The following is a 22,412-nucleotide window of genomic DNA, read 5'->3' on the forward strand; positions in this document are numbered from 1 at the left end:
TTGATGCTTCATCACAGGAACTTAGTTGTCCCTTCTGTGGTAAGGAAGTGATCACAGGGAAGTTAGGACAAGCCGTGACTGAGGAAGCTGGTATGAACTCCCTATACATAAAATACAAGGAGTAGAAATTTTGGTTAGTAGTGGCATGGTCTGGCCACAGTTTCCATAGTGGGGAGCGAGGCAAGAGGCCATAATGAGTAAGCGCACAAGGCTTGTGATTTTGGTTTAGTCTTTGTGGGCGAAGAGGTAAATGATGTTTAACTTGTGCAATTGTGTGATCTTATTTATAAACCCTGTTGCTACTAACAGGTTTTGTAATCATGGTATCGGAATGCATGTCATTGATTTATTGGGACCAGCATCAAATGGAGGATAAATATAAGGGTGTGTTGACCTCTCGTTGTATCTTCTCTTTTGGTAGGCTCATCTTGTTAGTGTGAAATGGGTGGTATCCTTCACATTGCGTTGTCATTTTCGTTGCTCCAAATCTTTTTCCAATGCTGGGCATGGATGTAACATTGTGACAAACCGAGATAGTCTTATTCTTAGCTACCCTCTTTCTTGGCTCTTAGATTATATATTCAAACAGAGTAATTTTAGAGGAAACACCATGAATCAAAAGTATACAAAAGGAGAGAGATTTTCCAGCTGCTTGAACTGGCATCTTGGTGGGAGACAATCTCTCTCACCTTCGGCTGTCATCTTCATTTAACCACTTATTCACGAGTCTTCTGTGGGGCTAATAGTTTCCACTTCAAAATTCGTAAAAACCTATTGTTTTCGCATTTAATAAGGCCAATGTTATAAAGAGCAAGATATGTCTGATTACCAATGAAAACGTTCTCTACTACTGCAGGCCCTGTTTCTTCCTTCTAAAGCTCAAGAATGAGATTATTCTGAAGTGCCTAAGACATTTTAGATGCACTGATCCTTGAATAACCTGAGGTGGACAACTTCATGTTTTTTCGTCGATTTTAGCAAGTACACCGTGTAACCAAAATAGAAAAATACACGAGATAACCGGGACCCAAATTGAACATGAATTACTCCAACGGTTAAAAAGAACAACCTAGAAACAGCTACAAAAATGCCTCATATGGATTAAGAGTGACAAGAATCTCATACAAAGAGCCAAAAAAGCTTCTGTACAATAAAATATGGAAATCTTTGGTAGAGTCAAAGACTCCCTAGGCCATAATAAATTTTACTCAAACATGGGAAACTTCTGTTAATTTGGCGTTGGCTCGACCATTGCATCATTCGATGGAACCGGATTAAATGTGCATCCCTTTTGTAGAGAATACATAAAACTCCATAATCAACCCCATGGGGTAGTCTTAGTCCTCTTTGATCATGCCTTCCTCCTTTTGCAGCTTATTGGGCTCAGCGGGGAAGTATTTGATGCCCACCAGATCACCCACTGAGCTGATGACCTGTGAATTAAAAGCAAAAGAAGAAAAGTAACAAACTGCAAGTTCAAGGAGTGGGGGTATTCGATTTCACACCTCAATGAAAGATTTATATGCTCTGCAATTCACGTGTATTACTCCGGAAAAAACAAAAAAAAACAAAAAATATCGTGCACCATGTTACAAATAGAACTTGATGAACAAAATTTTGCTTTGGGATAACACAACTTATCTCTTTAGATGTGCACGTCATCATTGAATTGCTCGAACAGAGATTCCCAATTTCAAGGATAAAAAGAAAAAGCTCCTCTTGGACAAAAAATTTGTTCTCCATGATAACGATATTTATTTTTTTGCTTGCGCTAGAAAATTGCCCTTATTTTAACTAAACACACATTAGCATCTTATTCAAAAATAGTGCACACCAAGCCCAATCGACCTGAATTAATCATCTTATATTGCTTGATGCCAAACTATTTGATCTGGTTTGACAGGTCAATCTAATTTATTTTGACCAAACTTGTGGGCATACCTAGTCATCGGAAGAGTGGCTTCCACACATATAATAGGCTCGAAAAGCAAAACTGCAGCAAGTATGAGAATCATTGTGGTGCAAGTATGATTGATCATGGAGGCCAACCCATATCAGACTAGAAATTTCCTCAGCCTTCCTTTCTACTTGCATGAGAAGCTAATGCTCAAAATTATGCAAAGGACTAGGGCCTCATGTGTAGAGCTTATTCGCTCCCATCCACTTGAGAAGTGCACGCATAGAAAAAATTCAACCAACCAAGCAGGTACCAGAAGGGTCTTACAGGTGGGGAAACTGGCATTAGAAGATCTTTGAGAGTACAAATACAAGAAATTACCTCCAAGGCCTTAACAAGATCTTCTTTAGTGTGAGAGGCAGATATGCATATACGAGCCCTAGCCAAAAGGAGTGGAGTAGCTGGAAAAGCAACTGTAACTACAGCCACCTGCAAAAGCATTTCATGATGATTATTCACAACAGATACCAAGCCTTGTGGCTCTGAGGTATCCTAAGCTAAGCAATCAGAGGTTTTCAGGTTTATTAAAATAACATGGCTTCCGGATGAGTAGTACGAGAACTTACATTATGCTTGAGACATTCACGAGAAAAAGCAGGGATTTTTGCTGGATTGTACAGCATTATGGGCATCACGGGGGAATCATTATCCCCAAGAACCTCAAAACCCATCTTCTGCAGCTCTGACCTGCAAAAATTGCTGTTTTCACGTATTCTTGCAAGTTTTTGTGCCCCTGTATTGACAAGAAGACTGATCATTGAATCACAAAATCAAATCAGAATAAATCTAGGGACGTCGCATTGGAAAATTTATGACCTCTATTAGAACCATCCTCTCCAAGAATAACTTTGATGGCAGATAAAATCTGTTGTGCAGCTGGAGGTGAAATTGACGTGGCATAGAGATGAGCAGGGCATGTGTTCTTCAAATATTGTATAAGTTCCTGAAGAAAAGGAATCATCAATTTCAGAGAAACTAAAATTGACACCATAAATCTGCCTGAATTTATTTAGAATGGAGATGAACATCTTCAGCATAAAAAATGACACAAAAGACAAAAGGCATTTATAAGTGACCCAATTGTTACATGATACTGACAGCCAGCGAAGTTGGTGCAAATAAACTATTCGTTACTGAAAGACTGCACTTGGTGCAAGCAAAATATTTGCAATTAAAGAAGTGCAAATGCTATCCGTGTTCTATAAAAGGGAATTAAAAGAACTCCAGCAGACACGGGAGACGGTTCTATAAATTTAATAATCAAATCCAGCTTTCGTTTAGAAAATGTATGAGCCAAAATTCTTCCAGAAAGAAATGAGACAACTCACTGGTTGGACAATAAAAAATAGAAATAGGAAGTAGAAGAAGCAGACAAAATCAAAAGCCACCATACAAGAAACTTGGGTGGTCAAGAAAAGAAAATGATGGGGAACTTTTCAATAAGGCACTTAAGGTAGAATGATGAATTCCCGAATTGACAAGCCATCTCTCCATTAAGACGAAAAATAAACTGATAGGTAAGTCGATAATAAAGATAATCTTCCATGAGCTTAGTTATCACCCAGAGATTTAACTGTAATACTTGATTCTCACAAGAATAATTAAAGAGCAGGCAAGCCTAGAACCTTAGATCCGGCAACATAGCCACCACATGAGCCAAAGGATTTTGTGAAAGTTCCCATCATTACATCAACATCAGCAGTGTCAACTCCCAAGAGTTCACAAACACCTCTTCCCGTCTTTCCAACTGCTCCAATGCTGTGAGCCTCGTCCAAGTAGATATAAGCCTATGAAAAGATCAGGGGAAGAAATGCATCAATAACATAGTAGGACTTTCTTCAGTAAAATTGATTAGGGCCTCAAGCAAGATGCATTCTGGCATAACTTATCACCTTATATTTCTTGCATACAGCCACAATCTCTGGAAGTTTGCAGAGCTCTCCTTCCATACTATATATACCCTCAATAACGACTATTATCTTCTTCCATGGTCTATGTGTCCTTGGTTGCCCCTCAGCAATTTGCTCTCTCAAAACCTTCTCTAAGTGAGATGGCGCTAAACAAAAGAAGGAGAAAAGCCTCCTCTAGGTGAGATGGTACTAAACACATGACACAGAGAAAATCACATTCATCATACTGGAACATAATTTTCTCACACAAGATCCCATGTGCAATACACAATCAATCTTTTTTTTCTTTTAAAATTAATTGTGCAATGTTTCCCTTACAATTTTTAAATACACATACAACATAGAGACAATAATACTTTATTGTCAAATTTACTTCATTACCACATGACGTCTTATGCAATGCATCATAATACTATCTAAAAGTCTAAAAAGTAAGGCAGACTTCTCTTTGGTTACATTCAAACCACAAGAACATTGTTATTAATAAAAATTGGCATATGAAAAGCTAAATAATCTGATCGGTGCTTTAACATAACACATTCAAAAGTCATTGTATATTTACCATCAATTCATTGTTTTGGCACTCACATGCAAAAAATATTGAAAGAGATTTTTTAACTATGGACTGGTAAATCAGTATGCTCTATGTGAGGATAAAATAGAAGATCCAAATTTATGAGATATTAATATATATAAGAAGAGATCCAAAAAGCAAGCATATGTATATATGTTTTAGGTAGAGACAAATACCACTTTCATCAACTGTAGAAAATGGTTTGTTTTATCATTGTCAAATTCTCAAGCATAATGTCCCATTTAATGTTAGCTAGTTTCTTTATTTTATTTTATTTTTCTGTTTTACAACATCAGAGGACTCAATCATTCTTATACTTATCATACTTTGGTTTCAAGCTAATGATTCGACCTAAACCCAAACAGGTTTTTGTTGTTCCATTAGTTAATAGGGTCATTGCTTTGACATTGAATATCATAAATCAAGTAATCAACACATGGACTATGCAACACGTGCTTGTTCAGCTATTGTGTTAGTGCGGTCAATACACCATTCCAGACATTGTCATGGGGGCCATAGATATCTATCAATAATAGTTCGGACTGCTCAGATATACTACACTGAGGAACATCTGCCTCATGTGTATTACATATATGGTAGACTCAGAACATAGATCGATGTCTCAAACAAGGATTGCAAATATAATAGACAACCGAAAAGGTCCCTAAAGTTAAAGTTCTCATAGGTGATTTAATCTACTTTATTCTCTATCACTACATGCACAACTACACTTATATTAATCGCATTCATGTCACCACCGAGTCATCTGTTGTGCTATAAACGAATAAGCCATGTTCGGGTTAACTAGCCTGACTCTTTTAATTAAATGGATCACGTCAAACTGAATAGTGACCTTAACCTATCTAACTGATTCTTATATAATCTATTTTTATATCAGTAATGACTATAATATAAGTGAATGCTAACACTAATCATTATATGCTTCAGCAAAATATTTCCATTATGAATCTTTTACGCGTTATCTATAATGGACATCCAATTATTCCACAAGTTGACCAAACAGAGTTTATTGTTCTGTTGATTCATGAAAATTATCTAATTGTGTTGAAATAATCCTATTAAACTTTAAAGGGCATCAACTTTACCAGAAAACAATAAAAAAAAGTTAAATCTTATCTCACAAGTCCTGTTTGGAATGTCATTTTCGGGTAGAATTAATCCAAATCAATCCTTTTAATTAGATTGGTTAAGTGATTGTGTTCAAATCATCTGTTTAATAATCACAATGTGTTGGAATTGAGTTTTCTAACATTTTGTTGGGCTGTGTTAAAGTAGTTGACATATTTTTAACAGTTTATCTATAAGTTGAGCAACACAAAAACGACCCCCAAACACGAGTTGTCACCTCCTAGCCTAATGACATTTAATTATGAAAGGCGCCTGCATATTGACTACCAAATATCCTCTCACAAGACCATCATCCATTCAGGTCTCCTTGGGAAATTCTTCCCTTGACTTGGTCTAGTAGACCGAATCCATGATAACCATTGATTTTGTGCATCTCCAATATAGGGTTTCCATGGGTCTCACAAGATAACATTGTGATCGACCCAGTCTAGGGAATAAGTTACCTTCCCCCATCCTTACAATTGAAAAATCAAAGAAGTAGAACATGGGCCTCCTCCTCATTTGATGATGTCTTCAGAAGAAATGAAAGAACTAAAATAGATTCATTGATATCAAAAGGTCACAACTTTGCCATCGATGAGTGCTGAAAGCCAACAGCTCAACAAGCGGCAGGAAAATGACAAAATAGGAGAAGTAATTTGTTTGTTAAATTACGAAACTGCAGTTGAAGGTGGAGAGTGGAGAAAGCGGATTCACACTTTTTATAGATTGATAGATTCTACACTTGAAACAAATAAATCCTTCAAGGAACTTACTGTTGTGTTGGAAAACCTTTATCGTAGCTCTGGAGCCTCTAGCACCATTCACAATTGAGTTATGGTTCAAGGAATCGCTAATTACCAAACCTCCCTGCAAATGAGATGGAGAAGTATGTAGTTAATGAATATGAGAAGTATCTTAGCAGCATTGCCTATATTTTTAGTGTGTGCACCTTTCCAATCAGAACCGGAAGAATAGCAGAATTTGTCACATAACCCATGCCCAAAACGATGGCAGCTGGCTTTCCCACAAAGGCTGCGACACACTCCTCCAATTCATTATGCAGAGTCGTAGTTCCTGATAAAATTGTTCGATCAGGGACAATTTGGAAAAGATCGAAATTGTGCAGAATACCAAACGTACCTCCATCAACACGAGAACTGCATGTACTTGGTGAGAACTTCTTAAGTGTCTCAATGACACGGGGAGTACAGTATTCATCAGCAGCAGCAAAACCAAGATAATTGTACGATCCCAAGTTGAGACACCTACTTACTTTCGTGGTTCGTCTGCATGAGAAGCGAAGACACTTGAGATTTGGGATGTAGTAAGTACACGAAAGGGAATTCCACTCATTTGCAAAAGATTTGTGATGGATTGGCCGAGTGCAGTGAAGGAGCTTTCGAGAAAATAACTGAAAGTGTCGATCGACATTCTGGACTCACTTTAAGGTCTTGTTATTATCATTGGAGTAACGTTCTACAACGTCAAACCAAGCATTGGGAGCACTTGATATGGGTCGTCCAAAACAGTCCTGCAAATCTCAAATGTAATGAAGCACCGAATGCATTCGAATGGAAAAGTAAAGAAATCTGCTTGCTGAGATTTAAAATAGTACGATGCGTCAGAAATGATTCTTGCCATGCGATGGTTGTCGTACATCAAGAGGAAACAGTGAAGCTTATTGCAGAGCAGATATGGAGTCGTATTCTTAAGTAGTTAAGAGTCATTTTGTTTAGTTGCTTCATCATTTCCTGCTGTAACTGTGTGAGCTGAATTAATTCAACAATTAGAGAGCAAACGCGTATTTAGATTCAAATTCTGATGAACCAATAAGTTATGAATCAACTCAGTCGCTGTAAAATGAGATTTAACATTGCGGAATTGTGCATAGAGTGCAAGAAGACCGCATGGAATATAAATCTACACAATATCTCAACCGGTTAAACAAGTAAAAATTGGACAAATTCCCAGATAAAAGGGACCAAGTTTGAAGTTTCCGCAATGTAAGAAAGGGTAGGGAGACGGCCATTCGCAGGAGAAAGTAGTCCCATCCACAGGAGCGAGCATCATGAAGAGGTACCTGAATCCGGAGATACAAGCGACGAGTGTAGAAGTCCTCGAGTCCCAGGCAGATGGGCGCATATCCCTAATTCAAAATAAGATAAATCAATGGATCGTCAAGACGCGGATCGATCGAGCGGATGAGAAGAAGCGCGGTCAAACGAGAAGAGGAAGGAAGACCTGAAGGTCGCCGGAACGCCACCAATCGAAGATCTTACGGAAGAAGTCGCGGAATTGGCCGAAAGCGAAGAGGAGGCCGTAGCTAAAATAGGTGGAGAGAGCGGTCAAATACGGGATGGTGATCATTGGGATCTGCCTCTGCTCCAAACACCTTCTCTCTCTCCACCCCCACCCACCTTCAAATAAACAAAAATCCGAACGAGGGGGGGCTGGCCCCAGGTACACAGAGGATCTGCAAAATTCAATCACCCGCGCGTCCCCCTCGGAATTACGAACAAAGAGAAACCGCAAACAAACGCGAGCACGAACACGGAGAGAGAAAGCCACGTACCGAGAGATCGATTCCAAGATCCAACCCCTCGAATGAGAGAGAAAGAGAGAGACGGAGTGGAGGAGAGAGGGAGGAGGGTCAGGGATTCTAAGCTCTGGGGAAAGGCGTTGGATCGACGGAATCTGCTCCTCCTTTCGCGATTCTTTTCTCCGGGTTTCCTATTTATACCAGTCCGTCCGTCGCCTTCTCTGCCTCTCTGTTATTTGATCTTTCAAACATTTTTAAGCCGTCTTTTCTTCCTTCTGCCTTGAATATTATTCGGCTCTGTCCATTGCGGGGGGGGCGAATTTTCTGGGAAAGCGTTGCGTTGGCATGGCAGGGGAGAAGGGTCAAAGACTCAAAATTGGTCACCTGTTTAAAAGCCCATTGGAATGGGAACACCGCTCCAGGCCCACCTGTGGTATCGATTCGATCGCCCATGAATTTTGGTTAAATTGCAAAATCGGTTTTGGGCTTTTTAGGCCTCAACACAACCCTCCTTTGGATTAAGCCGACTTAATTAAGTTCCCATTTATAACCTCTCGCATTTACTACTCGATGGTTTGTGGGAAGGAATAGTTCGAGTGAGACACGAAATTGTACCGGATCTACTGGGGTTTTTGTCATGATTAGGCATTCCTTCGATGGATGCATGCTGGTCCATGCATGCTTTGCTTGATTAGACATAATACGCGTGACGAAGCTCGTATGAAGGCAAAAAGTACTTTGATAATGTGAACTGTGTATCTTGACTTCCAATCCTCCCCCACAGCTGTGAGACCGTCTTCCGACTTTTTAATGATTGCACTTAGCAAGCCTGCGTTGAAGTTAATTATGCTATAATCTTGTTAAAATAATAATAAAAAAAAGGTCATAAGAGTAGAGACAGCTAACCTCAACATATAACGGAACATCCTTATAAACCACATTACATGTGAACAAATTGACAGATTACCTCTATTTTGAATGATACCGTAATCCGAGATAACAAAAATTCCATGTTTTAATCTTCCCCGTCTATCACGTTCTCAAAAGAGGGGTCACCAACTATGTACCACAAACATATTTGGCGTAGTGCTTGTAGAATATGGCATGTGAATCCATGAAAGCTGTCGAAAGCAATAATGAAGAAAAGCTTTAACGTTTGATGGCTTTTTGGTAGATAGCAGAGTCACGAGAAGGGATGAGGTGTGCGCGAGTAGCAAAAAAGTGCAAGAATATGGAACGAGCTGTCATTTTAGGATAAAAAGAAGATATAACTGTGTTTTACCAATTTTGATTCTTGTAAAAAATCTTTCACCAAATGCTGCATTTTAGTTTTTATTATAAGAGACTCGGGTTTTGTATTGAATTTGGATAGAGAATATCGAATGCAAGAGGAAATTTTTTTTTATCAACATGTATATACAACCTCGATAATTAATACTTGGATGGCTCAAAAACTAACTGTTTCCAAGTACAAATTATACCAAAATCTAATCAATGATATAATATGGACACTACTAATTGAATAGTCTATTCTTTGAACTCAAACTATGCCGGAATTTAATCTACCATATAACTTGTTTTAGGAGTAAAGTTGAAATCTAATCGACAACATTACTCCTTGATAGAAAACGCAATGCTGGAATTTAATCAACGATGGGAATCTCGAAAACTACAGTTAAAATGTGATAAAGTAAAGATAAAATAACGATAGTTGTTGTCTTGTTTAGGCGCTCTTCGCTAAACAAGCTGTGTTATATAGGACGAACTAATAGCAATCAATCGATTTCCTCTCCTTAGGCGGCACTCCTAACATTCTCCACATTTTTCAGTTCTTCTTAGCACCCTTATTCATAAGCAACTGGTTATGGATTTCTTGACAATGTTTGTGCAACTTGCTTATCAAGTAAATAACCATTCCTTATTTTTATGCGCATTTCCCATAATAGTTATTATCTTTTGAGTTCATTGCTAATTTCACCTAATTTTTAAATCTAGTGCACTATCCCCATAGCTTGACATGTGGCAATCAATTATCTAGCCATCGACTATGGAATTTGCTTTTAGAATTATGTCGAGAGTTAGATTAAGTAGCTTCCATGAAAGCTGTTTATGCATAACTTTATGAACCAAAATGGTGCATTTCATCTATTATTCTCTTGTGGTCAGTACGTGATATCAAGGGTAATTTTGGGTGTCAACAAACTACAAGTCAAAATTGTGTAGTTGAGGAAATCGAAGATGTTTCAAACATAATTGCAGGCGTGAGTTGCGAATGAGAGCAATTTCAAAATGAGATGTTTCAGAAAATTATTCTTTTTTCATGGAGTCAGGAAGAATCGCGAAGTACAAACTATAATATATAACCATAAAAAGCAAGACAACACGCTCATTTCTTCATTAAAATGATGAGTAGCAATAGACATGCGATGTTATGGTTTTTCAGTGGCATCCAGGGTTGCTCCCCTCGCACCCGGGTCATATCAATATGAACTGCCTTTATTTTGGAAAGGAGAGGAAGGCTATGCACGGAAAGGGGAAGAGGGGAGGGGAACACTCGACCTTAACTTTCTCATTCATTGTCGAATTTAGCAAACTGACCACGCCACCGGACGAGTTTGACTCCGTGGTGCATCCGCAGTCAACCGATTCTATTGTATCGAGCGCACGCAAGCAATTGCAAAAATGGGGATGGGCCAAGTCAATCCCCCCTAGGATCGACGGCAGCAATTAATGTCACACGTAAGGTCCCCTCGGGAAAGGCGAGGGCCAACGAAAGCGACAGGATATAACACATCCCCGATTATGCATAAAAGAAAAAAACTCTGCCAATTTCCTTTATCGTTTCGAGGAAGTCAGGAGCGGACAGGCATATTGTAATTTATATTATAATAACAATCGCCCTTTCCCTTTTTTCTCTTTTTTAATTTTTTAATTTTCTTTTTTAATTTTCCACCCTTTGGCGTGTGAAACACATTGAGGAAGCGACCTGGCAAAGGGGCAGCGAGGGCCATTCCCATTTGACTCGGCTCTCGCCCTCTCTCTGCATGAGAAAACTTGCCACCAATGAGAAAAATAATCATTCACGCGTGGGCGCCACCTGCCCCACTGATTTCGCGAAGGTCGAGGAAACAAAAAAATTTCCCAAATGAATCTGGGCCGTCCAAATCGATGATGGGTAGCGTATGTATGGTATGGTAATGGTACGTTATGGGGCCCAATCACTCCCGATGAGATATGTCATCGATTCCATCGTATGGGTCGGGTAGAGAGAAAAGGGGAGGTGAGCTCCGTTAATTTTGAGGCGGAGCCGGTCCAAGTTTAAAGAGTCTTTTATTATATTCCAACCCAGAGCAGCGCGGTGGGTATGGATGCAAATGCAATGCGCGCCAGCGCGCCTACGAAGCCGAAAAGCCCAGGCAAGTCGCTCGCTCTCATCTAGTCAATTCTCCATATATATATATATATATATATATATATATATATATATATAAATAAAATCTCACTCGTTGTCACTCCATTTTCCAGTCCTTCCTCTTCTTGCTCTCCTCTGTCCTGCCCCCTTTCTCTCTGCTTGTCTTGAGCGAAATCTGGAAAAAGCAAAGCCCGAAAAGGCTCTCTCTTCTGACAGGCTGACAGCGACGTAAAAAGAGAGAAAGAAAGGACGCCGCCGCCGCCGCCGCCGCCGCCACGATGAGAGCGCCGGAGGACGATCGAGAAGAGGAGGAGGAGGAGGAGGATCCCATCGCCATCTGCAGCCGCCTCCTCTCCTCCCTCACCGCCGAGATCCCGCGGGCCGTCCACTTCAAGCCCAAGTGGTCGCTCCTCCGCTCCCACGTGGCCCTCCTCCCGTCGCTCCTGCCGGAGCTGTCCCCGCAGCACCCGCTGTCCCTGGACCTGCTCCACTCCATCTCCCACTCCCTCGACCGCGCCCTCTCCCTCGCCCTCAAGTGCCAGCTCCCCTCCCTCCCCGACGGCAAGCTCCATACCCAGAGCGACCTCGACTCCTCCCTCTCCCTCCTCCTCCGCCACCTCCACGACGCCGACGTCCTCCTCAAGAGCGGCCTCCTCCTCCTCCACCCCGACCCCCTTCTTCATCCTCCTCCTCCTCGACCCTCCTCTCCAAGCGCGACTCCATCCGCGTCCAGTCCCGCGACCTCGTCACCCGCCTCCAGATCGGCGCCCCCGACTCCAAGAACTCCGCCCTCGACTCCCTCTTGGCCCTCCTCGCCGAGGACGACAAGAACGTCATCATCGCCGTCGCCCAGGGCGTCGTCCCCGTCCTCGTCAAGCTCCTCGACTCCGGCTCTCTCGAGGTCAAGGAGAAGGCCGTCGCCGCCCTCTCCAGGGTTTCCACCGTCAACAGCAGCAAGCCCGTCTTGATTGCGGAGGGGCTCTTGCTCTTGAACCACCTGCTTCGCGTGCTCGAGTCCGGGAGTGGGTTCGCCAAGGAGAAGGCCTGCGTCGCCCTCCTGGCTCTCAGCCAATCCAAGGAGAATGCCAGGGCTCTCGGGACCAGGGGCGGCGTCTCCTCGCTCTTGGAAATCTGCGTGGCCGGCACCCCGAGCTCTCAGGCTTCCGCCGCTGGGGTTCTGCGAAATCTGGCCGCTTTCCCGGAAATTAAGGAGAACTTTATGGAGGAGAACGCGGTCCTGGTGCTCCTGGCACTTGCGTCTTCAGGGACTGCTCTGGCCCAGGAAAATGCAATCGGGTGTCTCTGCAATCTGATAGCCGACGGCGACGACGATTTGAAGCTTATGGTCGTCAGCGAGAAGGGGATTGAGTGCTTGAAGAACTACTGGGATGCAGCTCCGTGCGATCGGAATCTTGAAGTGGCGGTCGAGTTGCTGAGCCAGCTCGCATCGTGCCAGCCGATTGGGGAAGCTCTGGTTTCGGAGGGGTTCATCGCTAGGTTGCTGGCGGTTTTGGACTGCGGGGTGCTGGGCGTGCGGATTGCCGCGGCCCGAGCCGTTTGCGAACTGGGTGTCGGCCCGAAGACCAAGAAAGAAATCGGGGAATGCGGGTGCATCGCCGCATTGATCAAGATGTTAGATGGCAAGGCCGTGGAGGAGAAAGAGGCGGCCGCCAAGGCATTGTCCGGTCTCTTGCTCTACGCCGGGAATCGGAAGATCTTCCGCAAGGACGCGAAAGGGATCGCGAGCACCGTCCCGCTCTTGGACCCCACGATTCAGAACCTGGATAAGAGATACCCCGTGTCGATACTGGCCTCGCTAGTTCATTCCAAGAAGTGTAGGAAGCAGATGGTCAGTGGGGGCGCATGTGCTTATCTGCAGAAACTGGTGGAGATGGACGTGGACGGTGCCAAGAAGCTGTACGATAGCATCGGCCGTGGCAAGATATGGGACATGTTCAGCAGGCCATGAGTTCCAGATTTCTCGACCCGAAGCTGATCTGATCTTGGTGGTGACTGTGACTGTAGAGATGAAAAAAATTAATTTGCCCATTTCCTGTATGTACGTTAGTCCCCCTTTTACTTCCCACTTCTTTTTCACCATTTACTTTGTGTTTGTTGGTTCGTTCGTTCGTTCGGTCGAGGTGAGTCCTTGTTAATAAATCTGTTAACTGCCCAAAGAAAATGGTACAGAATCTCAGTGGGTGACCTAACTTGGGTTGACGTTTATTTTGGTTTTGCATAGGAACCCACCAATAAGTGAAGGTTGCTTTACTGTTTCTCTGTTTGATTTATTTCTTCCTTTTCCCCGATGGGCTTTCGATGCCGTCCATAAAACCCCCGGGCGATTGTTAATGATTGTGCAATCTACAGAGCTTCATTTCTTTTCTAATTTTCTCCTTTTTTAAATTCTGGGTTTGCCCTGTAGCTTGATTCCAGTAGTTGGGCACATCACTCGATGGTCAACTCCTTCCCTTAAGCTGTTGATGTTCGAGCGTATCTTGAGGGCGAGTATAGGCTTTCATCGTATAGGTTTAGTTGTGGCCTCATCCCCTTAAATACTGGAATTTCTCGAATGGTGTGTTTTTCTTTCTTTTTGGGTCTTTCAAAGCAAGTAATGGGGTGCTATCAAGAGCGTGCGTGCTTATTTTGGCAGCTTGCATCGTGAAATTTGATGAGATTCCACGTCCTCATTCTCCTTTTTAAGCGTCGATTAGACTCGTCGAAAGAGGGAGGGAATAATACTAGAGATGGATTATATATGCGAGGTTGGGATCATTTGGTTTTTGTGGGGGAGGACATGCATTTGGCGGGGAGATGGGATCCATGTGCGATTGTTCTGTCGACCATGTGCCAGCGTCTCACCTTTTATGCGAGACTTTGGACTGTTTTGTGCTGGCCTCAAAAGGCAAAGCGCCCGCTGGGAAAGGACTTCATGGAAGCGTCCAAAATCAGCGTCGTGAGGACTACCCATTCACCTGATAGGATGCCTGAAGCAGGAGCAGTCTCCATTCGGCCTTCGACAGGAGAATCATGCATTGTGCGCCGCCAACAGTTTTCCGGACAGAGCGTTTTGGGTATATCCGTGATGATTATTCGGCTTGAAAGTTCGGGTACCTTAAAGAGGAGGGGGTTAATCATTCTTTGACCATCATTGTCACAAGAATAGCTAGGTCGGGTCCTTCCCGGATAAAATAGGTACCCCACCCTCTAAATCAACGGCCAAGGACGCTGCATTTGCCTCCCAGAATGAAGGTCAGAATTCCGAACAACTGGTGGAAAATAGACGAGGGTGAACGCTGTATAATATCATCTGGTTGTAAATTTCAGATATATGGTGAAGTATAGCCTCAATAATTTCGCGTGCTCTGAAAACAACCTTTCCGATCCAATATCCAATCTCAACAAATGTCCGGGTTGATAATCTCCCTCAGAGTGACAGAGCTGGGGGACTACTGTTGGTATCATTGCCATAGAGGGAGCAAAGTATGGCATCTACGGACTCGGTCACCCTTCAACCCACCTAGCAAAACTGAAGTTGGTATAAAGAATAGCAATCGTGAATTTCACAAGATAGTCTAATTGCACCAGAAACTACCTTAACATTTACAGATTGAAAGTGGGTGACTGCCCCCCGTACAAAAAAATCCAAAAGAGATCAATTGTACAGGTATGTACAGTAAATTTTTCATCAGGAAATCAACCTATACAGAATCGCTGATGCTGTGTCCAACTCGGTGAAAAGATGTGCTGGACCATTCAGTTTAAGTTGAAGTATTTTGGATCTGATGGAAAATGATACTCCACGTGCAACTGCAATCCAAAATCAGCCAGTCTAAGTAACGAATGTCGATGAAATTAGGGATGATAATCCCATTGACCATGGAAGCAGGGGACTCGTAAAACGGAGACTAGACCCAAATTTTTCAAATTCTCTCCATTTCTTTTATTGATAATTGCATAATGACTATGCGAAAGCTAAAAATTCTCAATGGACTGGAAAGAATTTATGGAGAAATCATAACACCGCAACATGACCAGAGATATGAGATTATTAACACGCAAACCACAGCCTACACTCGCACAATCCAGTTGTGTAGCCCAATCCAGCGCACCAATTTCAGCAAATGAGGTGATATTTACCTTGCCTTCATCTGAGTCTGAATGCCGTTGAGGGAAGACAACTTTCAAGTCATTGTACAAGTAAAATCGCCGTGGCCACTCGATGCAATTGCTTTTCCCAGCTGGAGCAGATGATGGATCAGAGTTGCACCTCCGTACAGACCTAAATTTCTTGGAAAACGGGCAAAAGAACCGGAGATGAAGGGCATAACGCAAAGAGCCTCTAACACCAGGGACCTGATTGACCTTTGATGAACTAGTAGGTACTGTACTTGTATCTGATTTGGAGCTCCCATCCTCAGGCTTTGCAGGCTCATCATTCATGGCAAAATTTTTCAATTGATTCGGGAGATCATCGATACAGCCAAAGCCTTTTGCCTTCACCTCTTCATTTGGCTTTGCTGACCTTTTCGCATTTTCAATATCGTCTAAATTCGAATAATTATTGCTGGGCTGCGAAGAATGTGTAATTGCAGACGGCCAAAAATCAACTTTTGCACCGGCGTCTCTCAGATTTCCATTTTCCACCTTAGTATTTGATTCAGAAGGTGCCAACGTGATTCTTTGACGCAGGAAGGTCTGTTCCCAGGGACACCAGGAAAAAAACAGATGAAAGAAGAGGTTCAGACGTCAAGGAGCAGGATCGGGACATCCACTCAACTAATAATCAACTCAGGCAAGAAGACAGAAAAAGTGGGTTTAAAGCACACGCCAACTTAGGTCCTAGTGAAAATCATAGGAATTCTCCCATGAAATGTGAGGAGCCATATTCTTCTTCTTGTCCATTCCCCTCATCCTATCTACACATAAGCAGGCTGCTTTCAATTCAACTTCGCAATCAAGCAAGGGGCAATAATTATTCAAAATATCTTCTTCGGAATTACAGCAAGCAAAGGCAATAATATGCAAAAGCATGAGATCCCAGAATTTCAGCATGGATGTCAAGTTACTGTACTAACGCTTCAAAGACCCTAACCAGTCGTGTTTTTTTTCCCCCTTCCATTTTAGCAGAAACACTGGCATACAAACTGAAATCCCTCGTACCTTTGTACCAGCTGGCATGTCACTTAAGTCATAGTTACAGAAGAACGTGTGGATAGGTGTCTTCTCTGGGTTGCTAAGAACCTGCCAAAAAGTACATCTTGTAAGCATATGAAGCAGCATTACTCATTGTCTTGTCTTCATAATGTAGTTGAGTTCAAACCAGGCCTCAATGATCGAATCAAACATCTATGTGCACAAGCTTGTTTTTCCGATCCTAAAAACGATTCGCTCTGGTTTTCAGCAGGCTTTCTGGTGAACTCTTTCAGGACATTCACGATAAGAATATAATCATGGTTTCGACTAACATCAAAAGAGTGATCAAGTCTTATAAACGAACCCATAACTTGATTAGATTAATTGAGTAAGTTATATCCAATTAACAACAATTGAGCTCAAGATAATAATTAAGCTCTAGAGAAGCTTTTTGCTTAGACTAGTCCACTATAAAAGGATATAGCCCACAATTAACGTGTGCATCTTCCGGTTCAGAACCACCTGTATTAACTTATGTTGAGGTGATTCAAGTGTATTAGCATAGGAGTTTCTTTTGTATGGTCTTTTCATTTTCAAGCTTATTCCAAGCAACAGTTTCAGATAGTTTCCAATGCCAGTAAATAAAAGTTCATGGTATAGGGGAAGGTGACCTCACATTTAGCAAGAGAAGTTCAGAGCCTTTGTTTGCTTGATTTACTAAACTTCATTCCAGGCAACATGGTATTTGGTTCTTTTGCTTTTTGTTATTGTTCTTTTTCCATCATGCCCTTGGACATTTCACTCTTTCTCATAAATCCCTAATATACCTCAGCTAGATCCATCCATATGGCTACAGATAGAAACATAAGCAAGAAAAGATTCCTGACTTGATTGGCAACCAATATAGACCTTCTTTTGGCCAAATTAATTGAAACTTGATTACCATTACCACTATTCTAGGGTCAAAGATGAATGTTGAGAAATTACTAGTTGTATTCGGCCTTTCATGGGTACACGCAGGCAGCTCTTTTCTTCTTGTGAACTGTTGACACTCTTGCTCCTCTTTAGTTTTGCTCCCTCACAAATGTCAGCTGCCAAGGTATCAGATATATCTATAGAAGAGTAGTACAGTAAGTAGTTATCTCCGTCTACACTGGTGACTGCGAACGGAAGTTTCTGCACTTTGGGAGAAAAATCACCCCCAGTGACATTAAGAACAGCAAGAAAACCCTCAATTCTCTGCATATGAAAGTGATAGCCAACAATCAGATTATTGGTTGGTAGCGATTAAGCTAAGCACAAGTCATAAGCCGACCTTACATCATACAACAGGATACAAAATCAAGGACTTAGAATACCAACCTGGTTGACTTTACAGGATAAGAGCCGACCTGACAAGAGGGACTCCTCAAATGAACCCACTAATGATCTTCTAACTGGAAACTGAACAAATTTGCAACATTGAGAGTTACACTTTAAATCTGGACCACATTGCTTTCCACTGCCAGTGGTGCTCTCTGATGTAAAGGAAACGAACCCTTTGGGTATTGAATGATGTTTGTGTAGAGTTTTAGTATTCTGAAAGTCCATCCCCTCATCAAAAGATAACACATTGGTCAAAGCTCCATCGAGAAACCTTTCCATGTCCTTTGAGGCTATATGGTCATCCTCAAACTTCTTTGGAATGCTTTTGCATCCGCTTGAGGGTCTCATCCTATCAAAGGGTTTTGGCCCCAGAGGAGACAGAGATAATGGAGGTGAGACTGCCTTTTCCCTGGGTATGTCTATGGCAACTGATGAGGACCTTACCTTAGTTGTTCCTGTCATATGATTCGTTACAGGAGGAACTATAGAAGATTTAGGCTGCATTGCCATTTTCTCAAGCAAAGGGTCACCAGTCAGAGGAATGGAACTTTCCCTGCAGACTTCTCCAAGTGGACTCTTCCACTTTGAAAGACAGTCTGCTGACCAGATAGTGAAGTCAGAATCACCAGAATTGCCAATATGAGCTTTTTTATGCTCTTGCATTAAGGAGACGCCATTTTGAGAACTACCATTTACAGAAATGCTTTGGCCAATATCTAAAATGTCACCATCAAATTGGTCTGGGAGAAGCATTCCATTCGGAGGGGACAAGACACGCTTCCTAGCTAGGGAGCCAGAGCCCTCATTTGTCCTACCTGGTCTACTAACCTGACTGAATAAAGACGGGTTTCCATTGACCACATTTGACAGAAAATCCGGTGGTCCCAATTCAAAACCCACAATCCTAACAACAGGTGCTTGAGTAATCTGTCTCCTTTTAGCATGCAACAACTCATGTTGATTGATGGCGTTAATTCTCAAATTTTGTTCCTCCCACTTATTGTCTTTATGCTTGTACAAGTCATCTGGATTCCTTGAAATCTCAAAGTTAGAATTCCTATGCAGCTCTGCAGAAGCAAAGGAAGCCAGAGCCATATTCACACGCGCCCAGTTCCCGAGCTTCCCTTCATGCACTGCAGTCATGTCATGATTGTATGCACCGGTGACAAGAGATGTAGCCTGCACAGATGTGTTCACTAGTGCTATCACTTCATTGTTAGAAGAATGTCGGGGCAATCCCATTTACAATCCAAGTGTGCACTTGCCACGGACTCTTCTACAATTCCTTTAGCTTGGGTTCATCCTCTTCGACACCACTCCCTCCTCAAAAAAGCCTGCAGCCTTAATTCTCCTGCTGGACATCCCTGTGGGTGCCATCAAGTAAGCCTCTCATTCAATATTTGTTGGTTGTATATTTGAGCAGTAACTTGAACCGAGGGACTATCCCTTCTCATGTCCTTTATGGATCTAGGACAAGATTGCTTGGTAAGTTTAAGCTGAAACCAGAAACAGAAGAGGATTACACTCCATCACCTTAGAGGTGACAAAAGTTCATGCAGAGAGATGCGCATCCTGGTAATGTACCTCCAAAAAGCAAAAGAAAGAATCTGATCGAAACCATTTCGAAATTTGAAAGAATTTAGCGTATCATGTTAAACGATCATGCGAATGATAGCATTCGTTTTCGGGATTTCGCAGGTCCTTACAGCAGCTTCTGTTTTACAGCCATGCTACCGAGAGGAAACACAGAGATGGAACGAACTAAGATTGAAGTATACTTTGTTCTGCTTAGCTCTGATAGAAAGAGAACCCGATCAGGTGGTACATTAAATGCGATGAAACGGCGTATATCATGGAATTGAAGTTGCAAGGAATATCAACCCAGACTCGTGCATGACATCAAAAGCGTCTGCCAAAGCATGACAGCCGAACATTCTTCTACAGATGACGAGACCAATCCTACCCTCGTATTTCGATGGAAAGCAATCGAGACACGGAAAATTTAGCGCTCAGATCATTCTTGGCAAGGAGAACGACACCGAGTATCGATCAAGACGAGGCAAGGCCAAGGAACCAGCAGAGATGACATTTTTTTTTTTTTGTAAAGTTTCCGACTACGAGCAGCACGCGACAGAGCCAAAATGTACGACAGTGATGAACACGGATGAATTCATCCATAGTAGGCAGCAGCTGCAGCAACCAAACGCAGGCGAAAAACGCGACAGCTCCAGGACAGTCTAGAACGGAGATATGATCGGGAAAAAAAAGAAGAAGGAGAAGGAGGAGGAGGAGGCACAAGAGAATGACGCGATCACGCACCGGCGATCGCTCGGCAGTCACAGCTGCCGATCGCCGCCGCCGCCGCCGCCGCCGCCATCATCGTCAGCATCGTCATCAGGATCGCATGGAGAAGAAGGGGAGCAGCAACTCCCGTATCGATGGTCAAGTCAAAAGGGCAAATTTTCTCGCGGCGATGGAAAGAAAAAAGAGAGCGAGGCTCTTTCTCTCTCAATTCGGGATAACGATGGAGGAGTGGACGCGAGCCTTCCCGATTTCGCCAAAAATGACGACGTGCCTCCTCTCCGCCTCGAGTCGCTCCCGTCCCCACCATCCTCTCGTCTCGGTTTTATCTCTGTTTTATTTTCTGTTTTGGTGGTGCAGAACGAGTGGGATTGAACCTGCGGCTCCCATTTCCGTCGACGTCCACGTCGATCTACACGCCTTCCTGGGCGGGTGGGTCGCCCTCCATCGTCCATCATTTTGGGCTTCTCAGGCCCGATATTTTCGTTTTGGGCTGGGCCTCATGCAATCTCATCTCATCTCTCTAGTTCTCTCGTCCGCTCCGCTCCGCTCGAGCATGGCCCATTTCATCTGCCACGCGCCTTGACACGTGGTTTCACGTGGGGGGAAAGAAAAGGAAAAGCCGATCCTCCGCCCTCCCCTTTTGCCGCTACTTATATTATCGCGCACCGTCGTCTGAGACGACCGCGAGCGCTCCCCGTTTTACTTTCTCACATTTTAACTCGTGCTTTTCCCTTTACTTCTGAATCTAAATCACCCCAAACTTTCACGACTTCTAAATCTTGAACACGCAGATTTGCATTATAACTTTTGGAAATTTAAATGATATTTTTAAATTCGAAGAAAGAAATAACCTTTTGCTTTTGCTAAAGCACGAGCAATGCGCTTTGTGGGCAAAGCTAATGATTTCATCAAAGTTGTTATTTAGAAAATCAAATGAAAATTGTGTTAAAATAGTATGAGGGAGTGAAGAATAACACCCCCATCCTAGTCACTATTATAGATCCAATCAATCCTCAGAGTTGTTTTTGCTAAAGCACGAGCAATGCGCTTTGTGAGCAAAGCTAATGATTTCATCAAAGTTGTTATTTAGAAAATCAAATGAAAATTGTGTTAAAATAGTACGAGGGAGTGAAGAATAACACCTCCATCCTAGTCACTATTAGATCCCATCAATCGTAGGAGCAATCCTAGCGTTGGCATCCCAAAATTCTTGCATAGGCTCACTTTTATGGTTAGAAAGTTATTAATTATTGTTATAGAATGACTAAATGTATATGGATCCAAGTAGGCTAGACTCGAGAAGGGATTTAGCGCTTGCATGGTAACGTTTCTATTTCTCCAAAATTCTGTTTTTTGGTTATCCGGAACAAAAAAAGAACAAAAATCCGTTTGGTAAAACTTTTGTTCCCGGTAACAAAAAATCTATTTTTTGTTGTTTCTAGGAACAGGTTTAGAACAGAAATAAGAAACACAAAAAAGTAGCTTCTTGTTCCCAGGAACAATTTCTAGAAATAAGTTAATTTTTTCTTTTCTTTTTTTCTTTTGTTTTTCTTGTTTCTTTGTGGCCTTGGGTGGGCTTGCCAAGCGCATCGGCTACCTTCGGCCGGCTACGACCATCGTCGGCCAACGGCCCGATTGTTGCCCCACCGGCGGTGACCATCGTCGCTGCGGCCGTCTGATCGTCGTTATTGTCGCCTATAGCCCACTAGCCACCCTTGACCTCTGATGATTGCCACCGACCGTTGTTGCCGTCGTCGATCGCCGGCCACCGTCGCAGGACCGCCGGCCGCCCATCATCGCCACCCCTTGGCGCGTTGCTTGTCGCCAGCCGCCATCGCAAGACCAACGATTGGCAGTGACGATTGATGGCGGCGGTCCTACAGCAGCGGCAAGCAGCGGTGACGGGCGACAGGCAGCGGCGACGGGCGGTGGCGGTTGGCGGTCGGCGGCGGTTGGCGGTCGACAGTCCATGAGCAAGAATAAAAAACAAATAAATACAAAAAAATAATACCAAACGCATTTTATTCTTTTTCTATTTTAAGAATAGAAATTTTGTGTAGTTACCAAACACCTTATTTTACTCA

General features: G+C 42.7%; 3 protein-coding genes across 3 annotated transcripts; 1 reads left to right on the forward strand and 2 right to left on the reverse strand.

Moving 5' to 3' along the window:
* Positions 1 to 1,024: 1,024 nt before the first annotated feature.
* LOC104425766 (long chain base biosynthesis protein 2a) lies at positions 1,025 to 8,429 on the reverse strand. The gene is made up of 13 exons (XM_010038561.3): positions 8,145 to 8,429; positions 7,814 to 8,045; positions 7,653 to 7,718; positions 7,015 to 7,103; positions 6,713 to 6,858; positions 6,522 to 6,646; positions 6,346 to 6,439; positions 3,850 to 4,013; positions 3,583 to 3,744; positions 2,774 to 2,900; positions 2,524 to 2,690; positions 2,279 to 2,386; positions 1,025 to 1,433 (listed from the first exon to the last, which is right to left on the reverse strand). The coding sequence occupies exons 2-13, from the start codon at positions 7,937 to 7,939 to the stop codon at positions 1,338 to 1,340; spliced, it is 1,470 nt and encodes a 489-aa protein (XP_010036863.1). The 5' UTR covers positions 7,940 to 8,045; positions 8,145 to 8,429; the 3' UTR covers positions 1,025 to 1,337.
* Positions 8,430 to 11,623: 3,194 nt separating this feature from the next.
* LOC104425767 lies at positions 11,624 to 13,814 on the forward strand. Its single transcript, XM_010038562.3, is given in 2 exon segments — positions 11,624 to 12,203; positions 12,206 to 13,814. Coding segments are annotated over 2 exon segments (1,689 nt in total). The 5' UTR covers positions 11,624 to 11,801; the 3' UTR covers positions 13,493 to 13,814.
* Positions 13,815 to 14,877: 1,063 nt separating this feature from the next.
* LOC104425768 lies at positions 14,878 to 20,636 on the reverse strand. Its single transcript, XM_010038563.3, has 6 exons — positions 20,344 to 20,636; positions 18,022 to 19,520; positions 17,647 to 17,898; positions 16,687 to 16,767; positions 15,664 to 16,221; positions 14,878 to 15,333 (listed from the first exon to the last, which is right to left on the reverse strand). The coding sequence occupies exons 2-6, from the start codon at positions 19,264 to 19,266 to the stop codon at positions 15,280 to 15,282; spliced, it is 2,190 nt and encodes a 729-aa protein (XP_010036865.2). The 5' UTR covers positions 19,267 to 19,520; positions 20,344 to 20,636; the 3' UTR covers positions 14,878 to 15,279.
* Positions 20,637 to 22,412: the final 1,776 nt, after the last annotated feature.

This window comes from Eucalyptus grandis, chromosome 11 (assembly GCF_016545825.1).
Source record: "Eucalyptus grandis isolate ANBG69807.140 chromosome 11, ASM1654582v1, whole genome shotgun sequence".
In the NCBI taxonomy this organism is placed as follows: domain Eukaryota; kingdom Viridiplantae; phylum Streptophyta; class Magnoliopsida; order Myrtales; family Myrtaceae; genus Eucalyptus; species Eucalyptus grandis.